This window comes from Mesoplodon bidens (assembly GCF_964165515.1).
Source record: "Mesoplodon bidens genome assembly, contig: HAP1_SCAFFOLD_158, whole genome shotgun sequence".
NCBI lineage: Eukaryota > Metazoa > Chordata > Mammalia > Artiodactyla > Ziphiidae > Mesoplodon > Mesoplodon bidens.
In genome coordinates, this window is record NW_027671699.1 from 603,699 (window position 1) to 619,854 (window position 16,156).

At 39.5% G+C, this 16,156-nt stretch overlaps 1 protein-coding gene across 1 annotated transcript in view; it reads right to left on the bottom strand.

Annotated features, from left to right (window-relative positions):
* Positions 1-16,156, bottom strand: part of LOC308611136 (putative helicase senataxin) — a 62,530-nt gene that overhangs the window by 35,407 nt on the left and 10,967 nt on the right. The window contains exons 6-9 of the mRNA XM_081260036.1: positions 15,522-15,693; positions 15,300-15,387; positions 11,637-14,801; positions 2,034-2,133 (exon numbers count right to left, since the gene is read on the bottom strand). Of these exons, the coding sequence (XP_081116162.1) occupies positions 2,034-2,133; positions 11,637-14,801; positions 15,300-15,387; positions 15,522-15,693 (3,525 nt within the window). The remainder of the gene's footprint in view (positions 1-2,033; positions 2,134-11,636; positions 14,802-15,299; positions 15,388-15,521; positions 15,694-16,156) is intronic.

Consider the following 16,156-nt stretch of genomic DNA (forward strand, 5'->3'; position numbering starts at 1 on the left):
CGCTGGGAAATGACTCTTGGAAACTTGCTCCTGGTTTCCTTTTTCCCTTTGCTGATTTTGCTTTGTATCCTTTTGCCATAGTAAGTCACAGCCATGAGCAGGAATATAATTCTTGTGAGTCCTCCTAGCGAATCACTGAACTTGGGCATGGACTTGGAGAGCCCTGACACACAGGCCTAAACTGCTGAAAAAATGTCCATTAACGGGAGTTCTCTGGCGATCCAGTGGTTAGGACTCGGCGCTTTCACTGCTGTGGCCTGGGTTCAATCCCTGGTCGGGGAACTAAGATCCCACAAGCTGCATGGCACTGACAAAAAAAACTTCTTTAAAATAATAATAACAAAAATGTCCATCAACAGTAAAATTGTGACACAGTCACATATTGAAATACCACCACAGCAATGAAAAAAATACCAAAGATGCACACAAAATTGATGAATTACGAAGACATGTTACGTGAAAGAAGTCAGACACAAGAGTAAATGCTATGTGATTCTATCATACCATCAAGATAAATGGATGATAAATCAGTGATTTAAATATTAGAAAGAAATATAAAACTACTACAAGAAAATATGGAAGTATTTATCTGATTTCTAAAACCAACTGAACAGTAAAGAAATAAATACGGTATTTTTGAACATGTGAAGATAAAAATTGTCTGCCTCAAAAACTGCATGTGAAACTGAACAGCAAATAATGAAATTGAAAAAAATTAACAATGCATACAAGTAAGAAAATAACCTCCCTAAGAGAAAAAAAAAGGACAAAAGGCATGAACAGACAATTATCCGCCCCCCCCAAGAATATAAAAGACCAATAAATATTTGAGGACAAAAACTACAACTTCAAATGAGATACATGTTCCATATAAAACTGGGGGATAAGTTTAAACTAGCAAATGAGAAGAGATACATTCTTACATTCTTATGTCAGAAGTGAAAATGGTATTCTTTTTGGTAGACAGAGGCAATATGAACCGAAAGTCTTAAAATGCACACACTGTTTGATCTAGCAAAGGGATTTATTCAGTGTAACAGTAAAAAATCATAAGTAATGTACATGTCTAACTAGAAATTACTGGTTAAAGAGAACTATGGAATACACTTACAATGGAATAACTACAAACACTGAACATGCTATTATTATTTATCTCTGAAAAGACATTTATAATAGACTAAATGAAAATAAGACAAATGTAAGCTTCACGAAGGTGGAATTTTATGTTTTCATCACAGCTACATACCTAGCATCTAGAATCATACACTATCAGGTAGTATAAAGTCAGTAAATATTTGCTGAATAAATACATGAAAAAAGTCACTTAGGTAAAATAACCCTACCCACCCACCCTTCACTCAGATGAATAGGAAGTCTAGCAGTAAGATATACAATACTATGTTCATAAGATGATCTCTGAATGATGGGAACTGTGAGTGATGTTTATTTTACTATTGGCTAATATTATCTGAATAATCTACAGTGAACATATAATACCTTCCCCCCCAAATATATGTACACGCTTTTTTTCTTAAGTGAATCTATGGAGTGGGATGGACTGCAAGGGGGAAGGAGACAGACGGAGAATTTATACTTTTTATTTTAAAGGGTTCTAAATGCTTGGTTTATTTATAACTAAGACATAACTGTGACACATGCTCCAGACAACTCATGAAGTGAGAGCAGAGACGGCAGAGAGATTTACTCAGAATCTGTACGCACGATCATGTTAACACCCCCTCCGCCCCCGCCAATCAAACTCCCTCACTCACCTTCTCTCTCCCTTGCCCAGCATCTAGGGACACTTTGGCCTGTGGTATTCTGCTAGCACAATGGTTAAAACCATGAATTTTATAACTGTCCCAGTAATTATCCTCATTAAGTAAAGACTTTAAACATACTCTTTGTAAGAGCTTACAAATTCACCTCAGGAAACCTATATCCCAGAAAATTCAAGCAATTATTATGTTCCCTCAAATAGCAATCTCCAATTATTATATGATAGAGCCCAAGTTACATAAAAAAGAACTTACCCACAAACTCCCAGTATTTTTTATAATCAGCAGGAAATTTTCGTAAATGCAACTGATGGAATTTCTCTTTGTTTGGAGAGCTGTTCCATTCCTGTGCCACCTACGCAAAGCAAAAAAAGCAACTTAAGAAAGCAAAAACATCTGAAAAGCCAATGTTAAACGGCAAAATTTTCCAAAGTAAGCAACCATAAAATCCAGAACCTAGAACTCCTGTGTGACACAAACATTAAAAATTAATTTGGGACTTCTGGTTTCCAGCTTGGCATGTAAGGAACTTAGAAGTCGCCACTCCATCCTAACAAGTAAAAAGAGACAAAAAGGTGGATACAGACAATCACAACTTGCCAGCGCAGAAAACTCTGAAGTAGAAACCTCCATGCCAGGAGGAAATCCTGAACTGGATGCGACAAACTGTTGGAGGCTCAGCATGACCTCTCTTAAAAACTCTAGGGGGACCCAGTCATAAAAGGGACTCCACACTTTGGTGAGTCTTACCTCTAGGAGCTCGAACAGGCCCTCACAGTGAACACTGGAGAAAATTCCCTGTGTGCTTCCAGCGGGGGTGGGGGGTTGGTGGGGACTGGGGTAAAGGAACCATTGTGTAATACACCAGAGCATTCTTGACCTTCTTAACAAGGCCTGATCTATGAGATGCTATTTTTCCGGAGTCAAAGTTGCTGGGATTTTATCAGAGCTTAAACTACTTGAGGGAAGAAAACCAGCTCCAGCCCATTCTAACCATCCTGTCTCACCCAAGGAGGTGGGGGGAAACTAAGAAGCATGTGGTGTAAAGTTCTTAGTCCAGAGGCAAAGGCTCACTAAAAGAGTGACACCTTATCATAGGACTATGGAATGGTCTTCCTTCCCCCATACCTCATTTCTATATCACTAAAGGCCTATTTACTGCTGTTCCTTTTACTTAGTAGATTACGTCTGCCTTGCAACAAAAAAATTACAAGGCATACTCAAAGGCAAAAAGCACAGTTTGCACAGAATAAAGAAGCACTAAAACCTGTCAGATATGGCAGGAATACTGGAATTATCAGACCAGGATTTTTTTTATACTATAGTTAATATACTAAGAGTTTAATGAAAAAAGGAGGCCATGAAATAATAGATGGGTAATGTAATGAATGAGATGGAAAGTAGAAAGAATCAAAAGGTAATGCCAGAGATCAAAAACACTGTAACAGAAATGAAGGATGCCTCTGATGGCCTCATTAGTACACTGGACATTGCTGAGGAAACAATCTCTGAGCTTGAGGCTACAGCAATAGAAGCTACCAAAGCTGAAAAGCAAGGAGAAAAAAATGGGTAAAAAAAACCACACCCCAGAATATCCAAGACTGTGAGATAATGACAAAAGATGCAGCATACACATAATGGAGATACGAGAAGAAGAGAGAGCGAAAAAGCAGCAGTATTTGAGGTATAATGACTCAAGAGTTTTCCAAAATTAACATCAGACACCAAACCACAGATCCAGGAAGCTCCAAGACCAAGCAGAATAAATGCCAGAAACTACACCTAGGCATATCATATTCAACCTTCAGGAATATGAAATATCAAAGATAAAGGAAAAATAATTCATGAAAGAAGCCTGTGGGAAAAAACACCTTATCTATAGAGGAGGAAGGATAAGAATTACATCTAACTTCTCCTCAGAAACCATGCAAGCAAGGAGAGAGTAGTGAAATATTTAGACTGTTGAAAGAAAAAATCCTACCAATCTAGAATTCGGAATGCTGAAAAATTATCCTTTAATAGTGAAGGAGAAGGGCTTCTCTGGTGGCACAGTGGTTAAGAATCTGCCTGCCAACACAGGGGACACAGGTTCGATCCCTGGTCCAGGAAGATCTCACATGCCACGGAGCAACTAAGCCCGTGAGCCACAACTACTGAGCCCGCATGCCACAACCACTGAAGCCCACATGCCTAGAGCCCGTGCTCCATAACAAGAGAAGCCACTGCAATGAGAAGCCCACACACTGCAAAGAGTAGCCCCTGCTCGCTGCAACTAGAGGAAGCCTGTGCACAGCAATGAAGACCCAATGCAGCCAAAAATAAATAAACTAAATTTATTTAAAAAAGAAAAAAATAACTCAACAGTAAGAAAACAGACAACCTGATGAAAAAGATGTGCAAAAGGCCTGGACAGACACCTCACCAAAGTAGATATACAGACCGTAAATTAGTATATGAAAAAATGCTCCATATCTTATGTCATCAAAGGAATGCAAATTAAAACAACAAGATACTATTACACACGTATTAGAATGGCCAAAATCTGGAGCACTGACAGGACCAAATGCTGACGGGGATGTGGAACAGTAGGAACTCTCATTTATTGCTCGTGGGAATGTAAAATGGCACCATCACCTTTTTTTTTTTTTCTTTTTTTTTGCTGAGCCACGTGGCTTGTGGGATTTAGTTCCCTGACCGGGGATCGAACCTGTGCCCCCTGCAAGTGGAAGTGCAGAGTCCTAACCACTGTACCACCAGGAAATTCCCAAGATGGTACCACCAGTTTGGAAGACTGTTCGGTGGTTTCCTATGAAACTAAACATATTCTTACTGTAGGATCCAGCAATAGTGCCCTCACTATTTATCCAAATGAACTGAAAACTTACATTTATGTTAAAAACCTGCACATGGATATTTATAGCAGCTTTATTCATAACTGCCTAAACTTGGAAGCAACCAAGATGCCCTTCAGTGGGTGAACGGATAAACCAACTATGGTACAACCAGACAATGGAATATTATTTAGTGCTAAAAAGAAATGAGCTATGAAGCCATGAAAAGACACAGAAGGACCTGAAATGCACATTACTAAGTGAAAGAAGCCAATCTGGAAAGGCTACATACTGTGTGATTCCAACTATTTGACATGCTGGAGAAAGCAAACTATGGAGACAGTAAAAGGATGAGTGATTGCCAGGGTTGAGACTGTGGAGGGGTGAACAGGCAGAGCAGAGAGGATTTTTAGGGCAGTGAAAGTACTCTGATATTAGAGGACTGCTACATGTCATTATACGTTTGTCCAAACCCTTAGAATATACAAATCAAGAGTGAACCCTAATGAAAACTATGGACTCTGGGTGGTAATGACGTGTCAATGTAGGTTCATCAGTTGTACAAATGTACTACATTGGTAGGGGATGTTGATAATGGGGGATGCTATGCAGAGTTCCTCTAGCTCGCTGCAACTAGAGAAAGCCTGTGTGCATCAACCAAGACCCAACCCAGCCAAAAATGAATCACATAAATTTCTATATATATTTAAAAAAGATAAGTACTGAGTACTATCTCCAAAATTTACGCCCAATGAATTCACTTCTCTTTATTTCCATAGCTACCACCTAGATCAAGCTACCATCATCTTTCTCCTGGGCTATTATAATAGCCCCCGACAGGTCTACTGCATCTATGCTTACCTTTCTACAGTTATTCTCTAATGAGCAACTAAGAATGTTTTCTTTAAAACAAAAAAGTAAACTATTACATATTGCTACTCCCCCAGCCTAAACACCAACCAACTAAAAATCCTCCAACATCTTCTCACTGTACTGAGAATGAAACCCCAACCTGCACTTACAGGGTTGTATACCATCCAGCTCTTGACTGATTTCTGCAATCTTACTTCATTTCCCTTTACCTCTAAGTTACCTCACTCCAGTCACATCAGCCTAATCTCTTTGCTCACATATGCTCAGTTAGGCCTACTTCAAAGCATTATAGTCTTGACCCTCCCCCCTCCTCTGCACAAAACCCTCCTCTCCTGGCTCTCAGCCCGATCTCAAAAGCAGCCTCCCAATGTCGCTCATCATATCAACCTGTTTTGTTTCCTTCACAGAACAAATTATAACAGGAAATTAGCTAAAAATGGTGCACTCTCCCTATAAGGGGTGTGGGCACTAAGAATCACAGCTGGTACTCCAGAAGGGCCCCCTTTCTGCCTGCTCCTTGTCTACACAACCTAAAAAGCAGCTGCCAATTACACTCTGCATACACGTGCATGCACACACAGGTAACCGAAGGGGACTGCAGACAGAGCCAGCAAACCAAAACTTTAAGAAAATAGAGTATTTGCCAAAACTGACCAAAAAAATTGGTCCCTGTCAAAATAGTGCACATTTATCTAATATTTTTGTGTGTTAAACGTAAGGATTAAAAACTAATATATCCTCTATCAGTCACATCAGTACACAAAAGACTCATATTTCTTTTTTTCCCCCCACACACTGTATTTTATTTTTACAAGAGATAAATAAACTGACACCAAGCATTGCAAATGGATGACCACAACAAAAGCAACAATGATTGCAATTACCAAACACGAAACAGACTCATACTATGTCATAATATTGACATTCAGTCCAGGAATCCTCCACTGTAACAGCTCCTTTACTTTGTTGTGAAAATTGACTTGTATACTTTTTGCCTCTGAGTCCTGTGGGATTTTTTTTTTATTCAAGAGACTCATATTTCTAAAAGTTGAATTTGCTCGTTTGCCCTTTGGGGCAAGGGATAATTCTACGCAATGTCATTGCATTCCACCTGCAATAAGACATAAGAACTGGATAACCAAACACTGCGTTTCATGTCCTAAATAGGATACCAACCACATTTCTGTCAAAGGACTCTAAACACACTTCAGCATTCCATTAACAAACAATATTACGAAGTCAAATTACATCCAAATGAGGATAAGAAGCCTTGGCCCAAGACTGTGGTTGATGCCACAGTCTCTGGCTTATAAGAAAGAATAAACATTAAAAGTAATCAAGGTATCTGAGAATTCTCTGGCAGTTCAGTTGTTAGTGCTTTCACTGCTGAGGGCCCAGGTTCAATCCCTGGTCAGGCAACTAAGATCCCACAAGCCACACGTTACAGTGGGAAAAAAAAAAGGAATCAAGGTATATTAATAATACCATTAATAAATGTTGGCCTATATAAACTACAAATGCTAAAACAATGCTGTTTCACTACATGGTTAAAGAAAAAGAACAAGATTGCAAAAATAAGAAAAAAAGAACAAGATAAAACTTCACGGTAAAGATGACAGATTGAACACAGGCATTTCCTTTCATTCCCCTGAAACCCCACTAAAACACCCAAGGGATTTTTCACAACAGGATTAATTCATTAGGATGAAGAGAACAGAAGACGAGGCAAGAGTATCAAAATCTGGGAAGCTGGTAAGCAGATGGATGAATGGTTAACTAACTCAGCAAGTCCAAGAAGCTGAACTCTAAGAAGGAAGTGTCTGACATACACCTCTAGGAGGAGGAGGGCTGAAGGGAGACTGCCCATCCCTGTTCCTAGCAAAAAGCTAGAGTGGTTTCACTTCTATAAAGTGTGACCGTCTCTGCCTGTGGGGCAGCAGATAGAGAGGGGATACTGTACTTAAAAAAAAAAAATGTGGGGGGGGGCGTCCCTGGTGGTACAGTGGTTAGGCATCTGCCTGCCAATGCAGGGGCCACGGGTTCTATCCCTGGTCTGGGAAGATCCCACGTGCCGTGGAGCAACTAAGCCCATGCACTACAACTACTGAGCCTGCGCTCTGGAGTCTTTGAGCCACAACTACTGAAGCCCTCGCCACAACTAGGGAAAAGCCCACGTGCAGCAACGAAGACCCAACACAGCCAAAAATAAATAAAATAATTTTAAAAATAAAATAATTTTTAAACAGGGAATTAAGCAAATATTTAGATACTGAATGCCTGGACCTTTCCCTCTGCCCCCACCCTCACCCCACAGTCAGCTCCCCATCAAGCCTATGCTTTCCAGGCAATCGATCTGAAGATTCTTCTTGGGGAAATCTGACCTCACTAAGAGGGGAAAAGAAAAGACTAAAAACAGTGACATGAGGGTGGGGATGAGGCTTCCCAATAAAATGCCAAATGGTCAACAAGCCTATCCCTTTCACTCAGAGCTTCTAATCTGTTTTAAAATCTTACATGTAACAAAATATAGATTATAACTATACCCAAGCATGTAATCTTAATATAAAGAATGAAACTAATTTGGATTTCACCATGTGATGGTGTCCTTCAGATCACATTTGACTTCCACAGTGCAAATAATAAAGGACCATTTTAGTACAAGTATCTCTTTTCCTAAGCATCTCTTTTGACCTGTCATTATTTAAATGCATCCTCTTTTCTTATAGCATTAAAAAGTTGAGATATAGTTCACAATATAAAATTCACCACTTTAAAGTGTGCACACTACAGTGTGTTTTTAGTACATTCACTATTTTGTGTAACCATCACCATTATCTAATTCCAGAACATTCCCACCATCCCAAAACAAGCCTTATACCTATTAGCAGTCAGTCCTAATTCCCACACCCCTCCCTCACCCATCCCCTGGCGACTACTAATCCACTTTCTGTCTCTACGGATGTGCCTATTCTGGAAAATTCATATAAATGGAATTACACAATGTGTGGCCTTCTGTACCTGGCTTCTTTCACTTAGCATAATATTTTCCAGGCTCATCAAAGGACAGGTAAAAGTACATAGAACGGGTCATTCCTTTTAATAGTAGACTAATATTCCATTGTAGGCATATACCATGTTTTGTTTACCCATTCATCTCCTGATGGACATCTCGGCTGTTTACAACTTTTGGCTATTATGAACAATGCTCCAATCTGCTTGTTAGTATCCTGTTCTTAAATGTGAGTAAACCAACAAAAATCATTAGACATGTGAAGAAAGGAGTTAACATGAAAGGTCTGTAGACACTAAAATGAATAGGAAAAAAGCAACTGGGAAAACAGGGACAATGAAAGGAGAAGAAAACTTTCAACAAACTTTAAACTTATCATTAATTAACTTCAGGTAGTAAAAAATACTGTGCACATGAAGAAAGCACACAATCCTATAAAAAGGAATAATGAGAGGACAAGAGTACTGTGAAACTAAAAATATGCTCAAAAATTGTTTCAATAGACTTGGACGCTGAGAAAGTCTCCAAGGAAGGAGAATGACGATGACAACAACAAAGACAGAGATGGCAAAATAGAAAGAAATTTTAAGACATGCAAAGTTTCAAAATTTATCTCCTACACATTCTTTTCTCAGGAAGCTTGAAGGATGTGCCTTACTAAAATGAGAGGGTGACAAAAACAGACAACCCTGGGTACAGGAGACAAAGATCCAACACAGGAAAGAAGGAAATGCAAGCCCTAGGATGAGGATGGTGAGCATTTCAGGTTAACCATCCTAAACCAAGAAGATGAAATTTATCAACTATCTGATGTGCCTGATCATACTGAGAGGCCTAAACATCCAAGAGACAGCCTGAAGCTAAATTAGTAATACGTACATAGAAAATTAAGTAAACAATAAATCCAGAGAAAGCAAAGAGTCGGAAACGAAAAGTAGTTACAACTACCACATGACTTAGTCGCGGACACTTTTGTTTTTAATTCAAAGACCTTATTCTCTTTTGTTTAAATTAATTTATTTTTGCTGTGTTGGGTCTTCGTTTCTGTGCGAGGGCTTTCTCTAGTTGCGGCAAGCGGGGGCTACTCTTCATCGCAGTGCGTGGGCCTCTCACTATCGCAGCCTCTCTAGTTGGGGAGCACAGGCTCCAGACACGCAGGCTCAGTACTTGTGGCTCACGGGCATAGCTGCTCCACGGCACGTGGGATCCTCCCAGACCAGGGCTCGAACCTGTGACCCCTGCATTAGCAGGCAGATTCTCAACCACTGCGCCACCAGGGAAGCCCAGTGGACACCTTTTATATCGTCAAAATAATAACAAATACTGACCTAAAAATTACAAGACTACTCCATAGTGAGGATGGGAAAACAGGAGAGGTGTGTGTGAACACAGGGCTGGGAAGAGAGGGTACTTCCTGTAGTGGGTAATTACAGAAAATGTCTAGTACTGAAAAATTAACAAGTCAAAATAGTGGCATGTTATTTAGAAATATGGAAGTAAATAACAAAAGGATCCCTCAAGGATCAAAAATAATTACTTGGGGAGGTGAGAGTGGCTGATTTTTTTTTTTTAATAATGGGCCTTCCACAAGTATTTGACTATCTTAAACTTTGTGTATATACAAACGGAACTTGTGCTCATTCTGCTTTGAAAAGGTTCTAGCTACAGAAATGTCCTGAAGGAAGAAATCTTAAAGATAAACATATAAATACTTCTGAACTAAGGGAAAAATAAAATCACAAATGTGTCCTAAATTTAAGGGCTATGAATGGCCTCTAAGCAATTTAGTGTTTTCTGGAAAGGATAAACGTTCAAGAAAAAAGTAAGCTCCAAGATGAAGAAAATCTCTGTATATTCCCCAGCTTATTTAACTGTATACACTGTTCACTGAACTAACGATTTTGTAAGGTAAGAAAATCATTCTTGTAATACTATTTCACATTGTTCTTAAGGAGAGAGACTGAAGAGCCTTTATCAGTTAGTTGTTTCTAATGGTTCTGAAACACTAGTAAAATAATTCTTACGACAATGGCTGAAATTTAGGGCATAAATTGACACCAACTTGCCTCTTTGTGCAGTACATCTCCTTTGCCTTTAACAATTCTAAGCTGGATCTTTGCAGTCTCTCTGCCTGCGATATACTTCCTATGGCCAACTCCTTCTGCTCACTCTGGTCTCGGTGTGAATACCATCGCTCACAGAGGCCGTCTCACCTTTCAGTCTCAAGTGCCTGCTCCCTTTTGTTCTAGATCATTCTAGAGCACTCTAGAGCCTTTTGTCCCGATCTGAAATGATCATTCCCAGAAGGCAGAGGCCTTGTCTGTCGTGTTCACCACTTTACCCCCGCCAGGTCTGTGATAGTACTGGGCAAGTATCAGGCACCCGAGGATCTGCTGACTGAATACGTGGGTATTTACCTCAGTGCTCTTGGTTTTGAAGAGTCTTGTTGCACACTCACCTTTTGGGTTTTTGTTTTTTAACCAATTTGAAAAAAAGGAAAAATCGACCTGCTGTGAGAACACCAAAAACATCCTTCAAAGTGCAGGTGGATGTTTACACTAAAGAATTACTGTTTTTCTGAGGTTCAAATTTAACTGGGAATCCTATATTTTTCTTGGCAATCCCAGTCAGGCAGTAAGAAAGAGAGAAGAACCAGAATGGGATGTGTTGGGGTAGGGGGGCAGCTAAAGGCTGCTATGAGGCCTAAGAAGTTGGGAAGACAGATGAGAAATTTGGGATTTACTGCTTTGTGCTGACCAGTGTAACTTGCCCTTTGCTACCTCCTCAAGAAAACTTCAGTAAAGGTTTACACTACTTTTCAAAAAAATAAACGCAGATGAGAGACTATGTCCTCTGAGAAGTCTTCCCTTATTTTACACCGAAAAACGTTTCCTCCCCCTGTGCCACCTCTGGACTTGGTAAACTAGCACTCTGAATTGTGTCTGTAAGCTCCAGAAGGGCAGAGTTTAAGGGTTTCCTCTGTATCACCGGCATCTAGAACACTGTGGGGCACAATGTCTGTTCAACATGAAATCTACAAGCTACATCTAAATCAAAATGCGATCAGTTATTTTAGCCGTACTCAGCATGGTAAAGAAACGTAATTTCAAAGTCTGAAGGTATACGATTAGAACATATACTTACAGTTTCAAAAGTATTCAGGATCATCAAAGGGAAAAACACATTAAAATATTCTCTACCATCTTGAAATCTCACAGGCACAGGTCTTGTGATGGACTGACAAAGAGTTGAAGGGGGTCCGCACTGATCAAAGTCCACAAACATTGCGTATTTCCATTTTAAGACCTCTTTAACGAAGGTGTCAGAGATGGACTGTGCTGACAAGAAAATGTTTACCGGAGAGGAAGGTGAAAAAGATCTGTTTTCACAAAATGGAACTTTGTAGCCTTGCCTGTTGGAATTATTTGGAGTATGACACTGGAGAACGTTGCACAAACCCTTCATTTCAGCCACTGGCTTCTGAGACACCACAGAGACTGGCTGTGGTACTTTCAAAGCAGATTGTACCCCACTTGACTTATTTTGCAGAGTTGGTAAGAGCGCTGACGTATTTACCAAAGACTTGTAAAGACCAGCAATTCGTGAAGTACTACTGGAGGTAAATATCTTAGCAGTGGGAGGTCTCGAAGGTTTAGATGAAGAGAGAGGCAAGCCAGGTCTACGAAATGTATCTTCATCTGCTGCTTTAGCTTCAGAGTGTTTGGAACAGTATTCACCCTGGTTTTCCAGTGTTTCCACACAATCTTTGTATTTACATTTTGTGCTGCTCCAAGATTCCAACTGAGGCCGACTCACAGAATCTTCTTCTACCTGGACTGTATCTCTTCCATGAACTACTTCAATGAGTTCATCATTCTCTTTCTCCATTTGTGAACATAAATCCATATCTTCTGGATCACATTGTGTTAAAAATATATTATCCTCCTCTATGTCACTGTTGCATTCAGGTTCTCCCTCCTTCAAAGCTGCCTCTGCTGCTTTTTTAATGACCTCTTCAGGTACATAAGCTGGACCATAACCCCAATCATCTGTGATATCCCCTACATGAGTCAAGCACGAATTCTCTTCATTCTCTTGAACTGAATTCTTGTTGTCTGGTCTCTGATCTTGCCGAACTGAAAACACTTCACATGGACTTTCAAACTCAAAAAAATGAGAATCCGATTCCTCAAACCGCAAAAGGGACCTTGTATTTTCTTCCTTTATTACATTCTGTTCCACATTTGTGTTAGCTATTGAAGTATGATGCTCTGGACATCCTTTCTCAATGCATGTCTTACCCTGTTTAATGTGTTTCTTAAAACCCACAATTCTTTCATCATCATCATCATCTTCATCAGATTCTGAAATAATAATGACGTGTCCAGAGCAGGTTTCCCTGACACTATTTTGGTTGGCTGTCAAACATCTTCTATCATCTTTAACTTTTCTTTGTAGCTGGGATAAACTTCTTTGGGTTGAACCTGATGGGAACTTAATAACACTGGCTTGAGCTATTAAAGATAATATGTGGAGGTCTCTGTCTATCTGAGAATCTGTTAAAGGGTCAGACTTAGGACTGATGCTAAGGACCTGTTCTCTTAAATCAGAAGAAAACTCAACAGTACTCTTGCTAATTCCCGTATCTCTTGATTCAAGTCCAGTCACAGGATCTTTAAAGGGAGGTGTTTTCTCCACAAAAATATCGGTCATTTCTGTGAATGAGACCAAATCTTTATTACCAACATGACATTCTAGTATTTGACAACTGATATCAGGGGTGGAGAAAATGCCCAACTCTTCTTCCTGTACTTGTTTCTTTTTCAGCAGTAAACTGTTTTCAGGTTTTTGTTGTCCATTTTTATCATCCAGAACACCACTAGGGCCTAAAGAGAGATTGTGTATGAAGCCATCTCCTTTCTGAGCTCCTGTATCTTTCTGTGAACAGAAACTTTCAATGCTAGATACAGTCAGGTTTTCCTCTAAAGTGGTACTTTTCCTGTCTTGCTTTTTCATTACATGCAATAACTTAGCACAGATTTCATCTTTATGTGCCTTAGTGTTTGCTTTTGAGGTTTTGCCAAGAGCATCATCCTTTAAAGAGAAATCCTCATCTGATGTGGACACTTTTTCCAGAGAGTCATTGCTAGAATCAGTCAACAAACCTGTTGATGTGATTATTCCTCTGTCAAATACCTTTTCTGGACCATTTCTTGAAGTACAATTCTGTGGGGTATATGAGGAATTCTCTTTTACAGACTTATGCTTCCCTGTACTTATTTTAACTTGGCCTCGAGCTCTTTCATTCACAAGCCTTTTACTACTCGGCTTCAAGCACAACTCAGCTGAGAGATGGTCTTTGAGTTTCAAATCTTTTAGATAAGTTTGCTCATTATCCTCTTCTATGGCATTATGTGCCTTGCTGAAAATACTCTCTTTCACTTGACATGCATCAGCTTTCATCGGTTCTTTAGAGAATGTTGGGCTGGAGTTTTCCAGACAGTGCCTTTGTTTTTTAGACTTCTTCCCTGTTTGTTCACTTTCTTCTTTATTGTAAGATGCAGGAGGTGTTTTACATGGAGGAGTCAGATCCACAGAAGTGCTACACTGAGGCACTTTGAATTTTATGTTTCTAATACTTTGCTTTAAACAAGTTTGTAACTCATGGGTTTCCTGACTAGTCAACTGCCAACCTAAAGATATATTTCCTCGTAGGTGTAAGTTGAGCTTATCCCAGAATCGCTTACAAAGAGTCTGCTGCCCAAGCTGATAGCCTTCTTTAAGGAGACTTCTGATCAGCTGCACACAAGCAAGTTGTACAGAGTTAGATGGCACTGAATGCAGTGACAGAGATATCATTGTTGTGCCTTTGGAGCAGTTTCCAGATGACTTCTCAGAACTCCGAGCAAACGCGGTGGTGGGAAGCTTGGCACATTTTACGATGGCTTCCACCCACTGCTGGGAACTAACCCACAGCAAATGCAAACACTTTTTATTTCTATGCACTTCAATCACTGACACCAAAATCAGAAGGAAAAACTCAGTGACTGTGTCACACACGGCGTCCGTCTGGTTGAGGACGTCTTTGACTTCAGAATGCAGATGATGAATAACCTCCACTATATAGGCCACACCCAGATCCTTAAGATCCATGAGGGACTGCACAAAGTGGATGAACCACAGAAACGTGCTGTTATGAACACGCATGTCTTGACCGATATCTGACTGAAGCACATTAGCTAATGTTTCCATTTCTTCATACATGTTAGGACAATAATCTGGGCAAATGGCTGATCTCCACCCTGAATCCTAACATGAAAGAGATACTGACATTCAGATAAACAAGCACCATTCATGACAGGTTTAACACAAAAGTTGCCAACAAGAAAATACACTGCTCAACTTTCCTTGTGTTGATGTACATATATGGACCCCCAAGAAATTGAAAACAGTCCAATTTTGAGGTGAAGCTTTCATGAAAAGGTTAAATTTACAAAACCTCCATGTACTCTGGACCTCTTTCCTTCAGTTGGTTTTGATTTCTAGTCATGTGATTTATCTCCCTCATGCCATAAATGTTCTACCCTTCCAAAATGTACTTAAAAATTAATCTCTCAAACTGTGCATGCTCTCATTACAGACCATTTTTCCTCATGAGCTACTGTTCAATCAGAAACTGTTTTATGCAACAGTTGATTCAGAATAGCTACATATCATAAAATCAGCAATGCAACTAACCACGTAAAACACTGACTATACAATATAAAGGCAATACAATATCATCTGAATTCTCAAAATGTTTTATACCTTTTTGGTCTTTTCAGGGTTATAATTGTATACCATCTGGCTGCAAGTCACCATATCATCTAAATATGACTCCGGTTCTGACTTGGTCCTTAAATATTAAGAACAAATAGAAATTACTGAAATGAAGGGTAAAAAGAAGAGAAAAATCCTACTGTTAAAGTCAATTATAGTAGACTTCCTCATACAGATTGTCGGAAATCCTGACACAGGAACTGAACGAACCTCACAGAGCTGTTCCGTATGTTCTGGATCTCTTTCCTGTAGCTCACATTGTTGATAATGGATTGAAATGCCTCAATAGGATCAATCAGTTGACCCCAGACCTTAGATCCAAGACGATCCAGAATCACCATGAAACAGTGTAACGCTGGCCAGAAAGGATCCACACTATCATCTGAAACACAATGGAGTAATTTGCCAAATTACAACACAATTAGAGAAAGGGACTAAAATATATTGAGAATTAAGCATTCTTTACCTGGGTAGCAACAAAACTGAAAGCAAAGCAGGAAGTAATTTAAAGTAAAGTGTTGTCAACTACAGGTTTTAGAAACCTGGCAAACTTTTAAATAATGTCTGCATTTTTTTTTAAAGCAATACACCTCTGTTAAGAAATCTTGTAGTGTGGAACAAACTGAGATAGTCCAGATAAACTCAACTTTCTCACCCTATTTGCCAACCTGAAAGAATCGTTCCTCCTCTGCTTCTTCCAGACCTTTATACTCCCATCCTTCAATAAATAACAGAGGTAAAGTAGAAAAAAAAAGGGAGAGAAAGAAAAACTTGGTATTTTCAGATCTAAACAAAGTCCATGATATGAGAAATCCTGAATTGTGTGTGTCATTCGGTTGGAATAA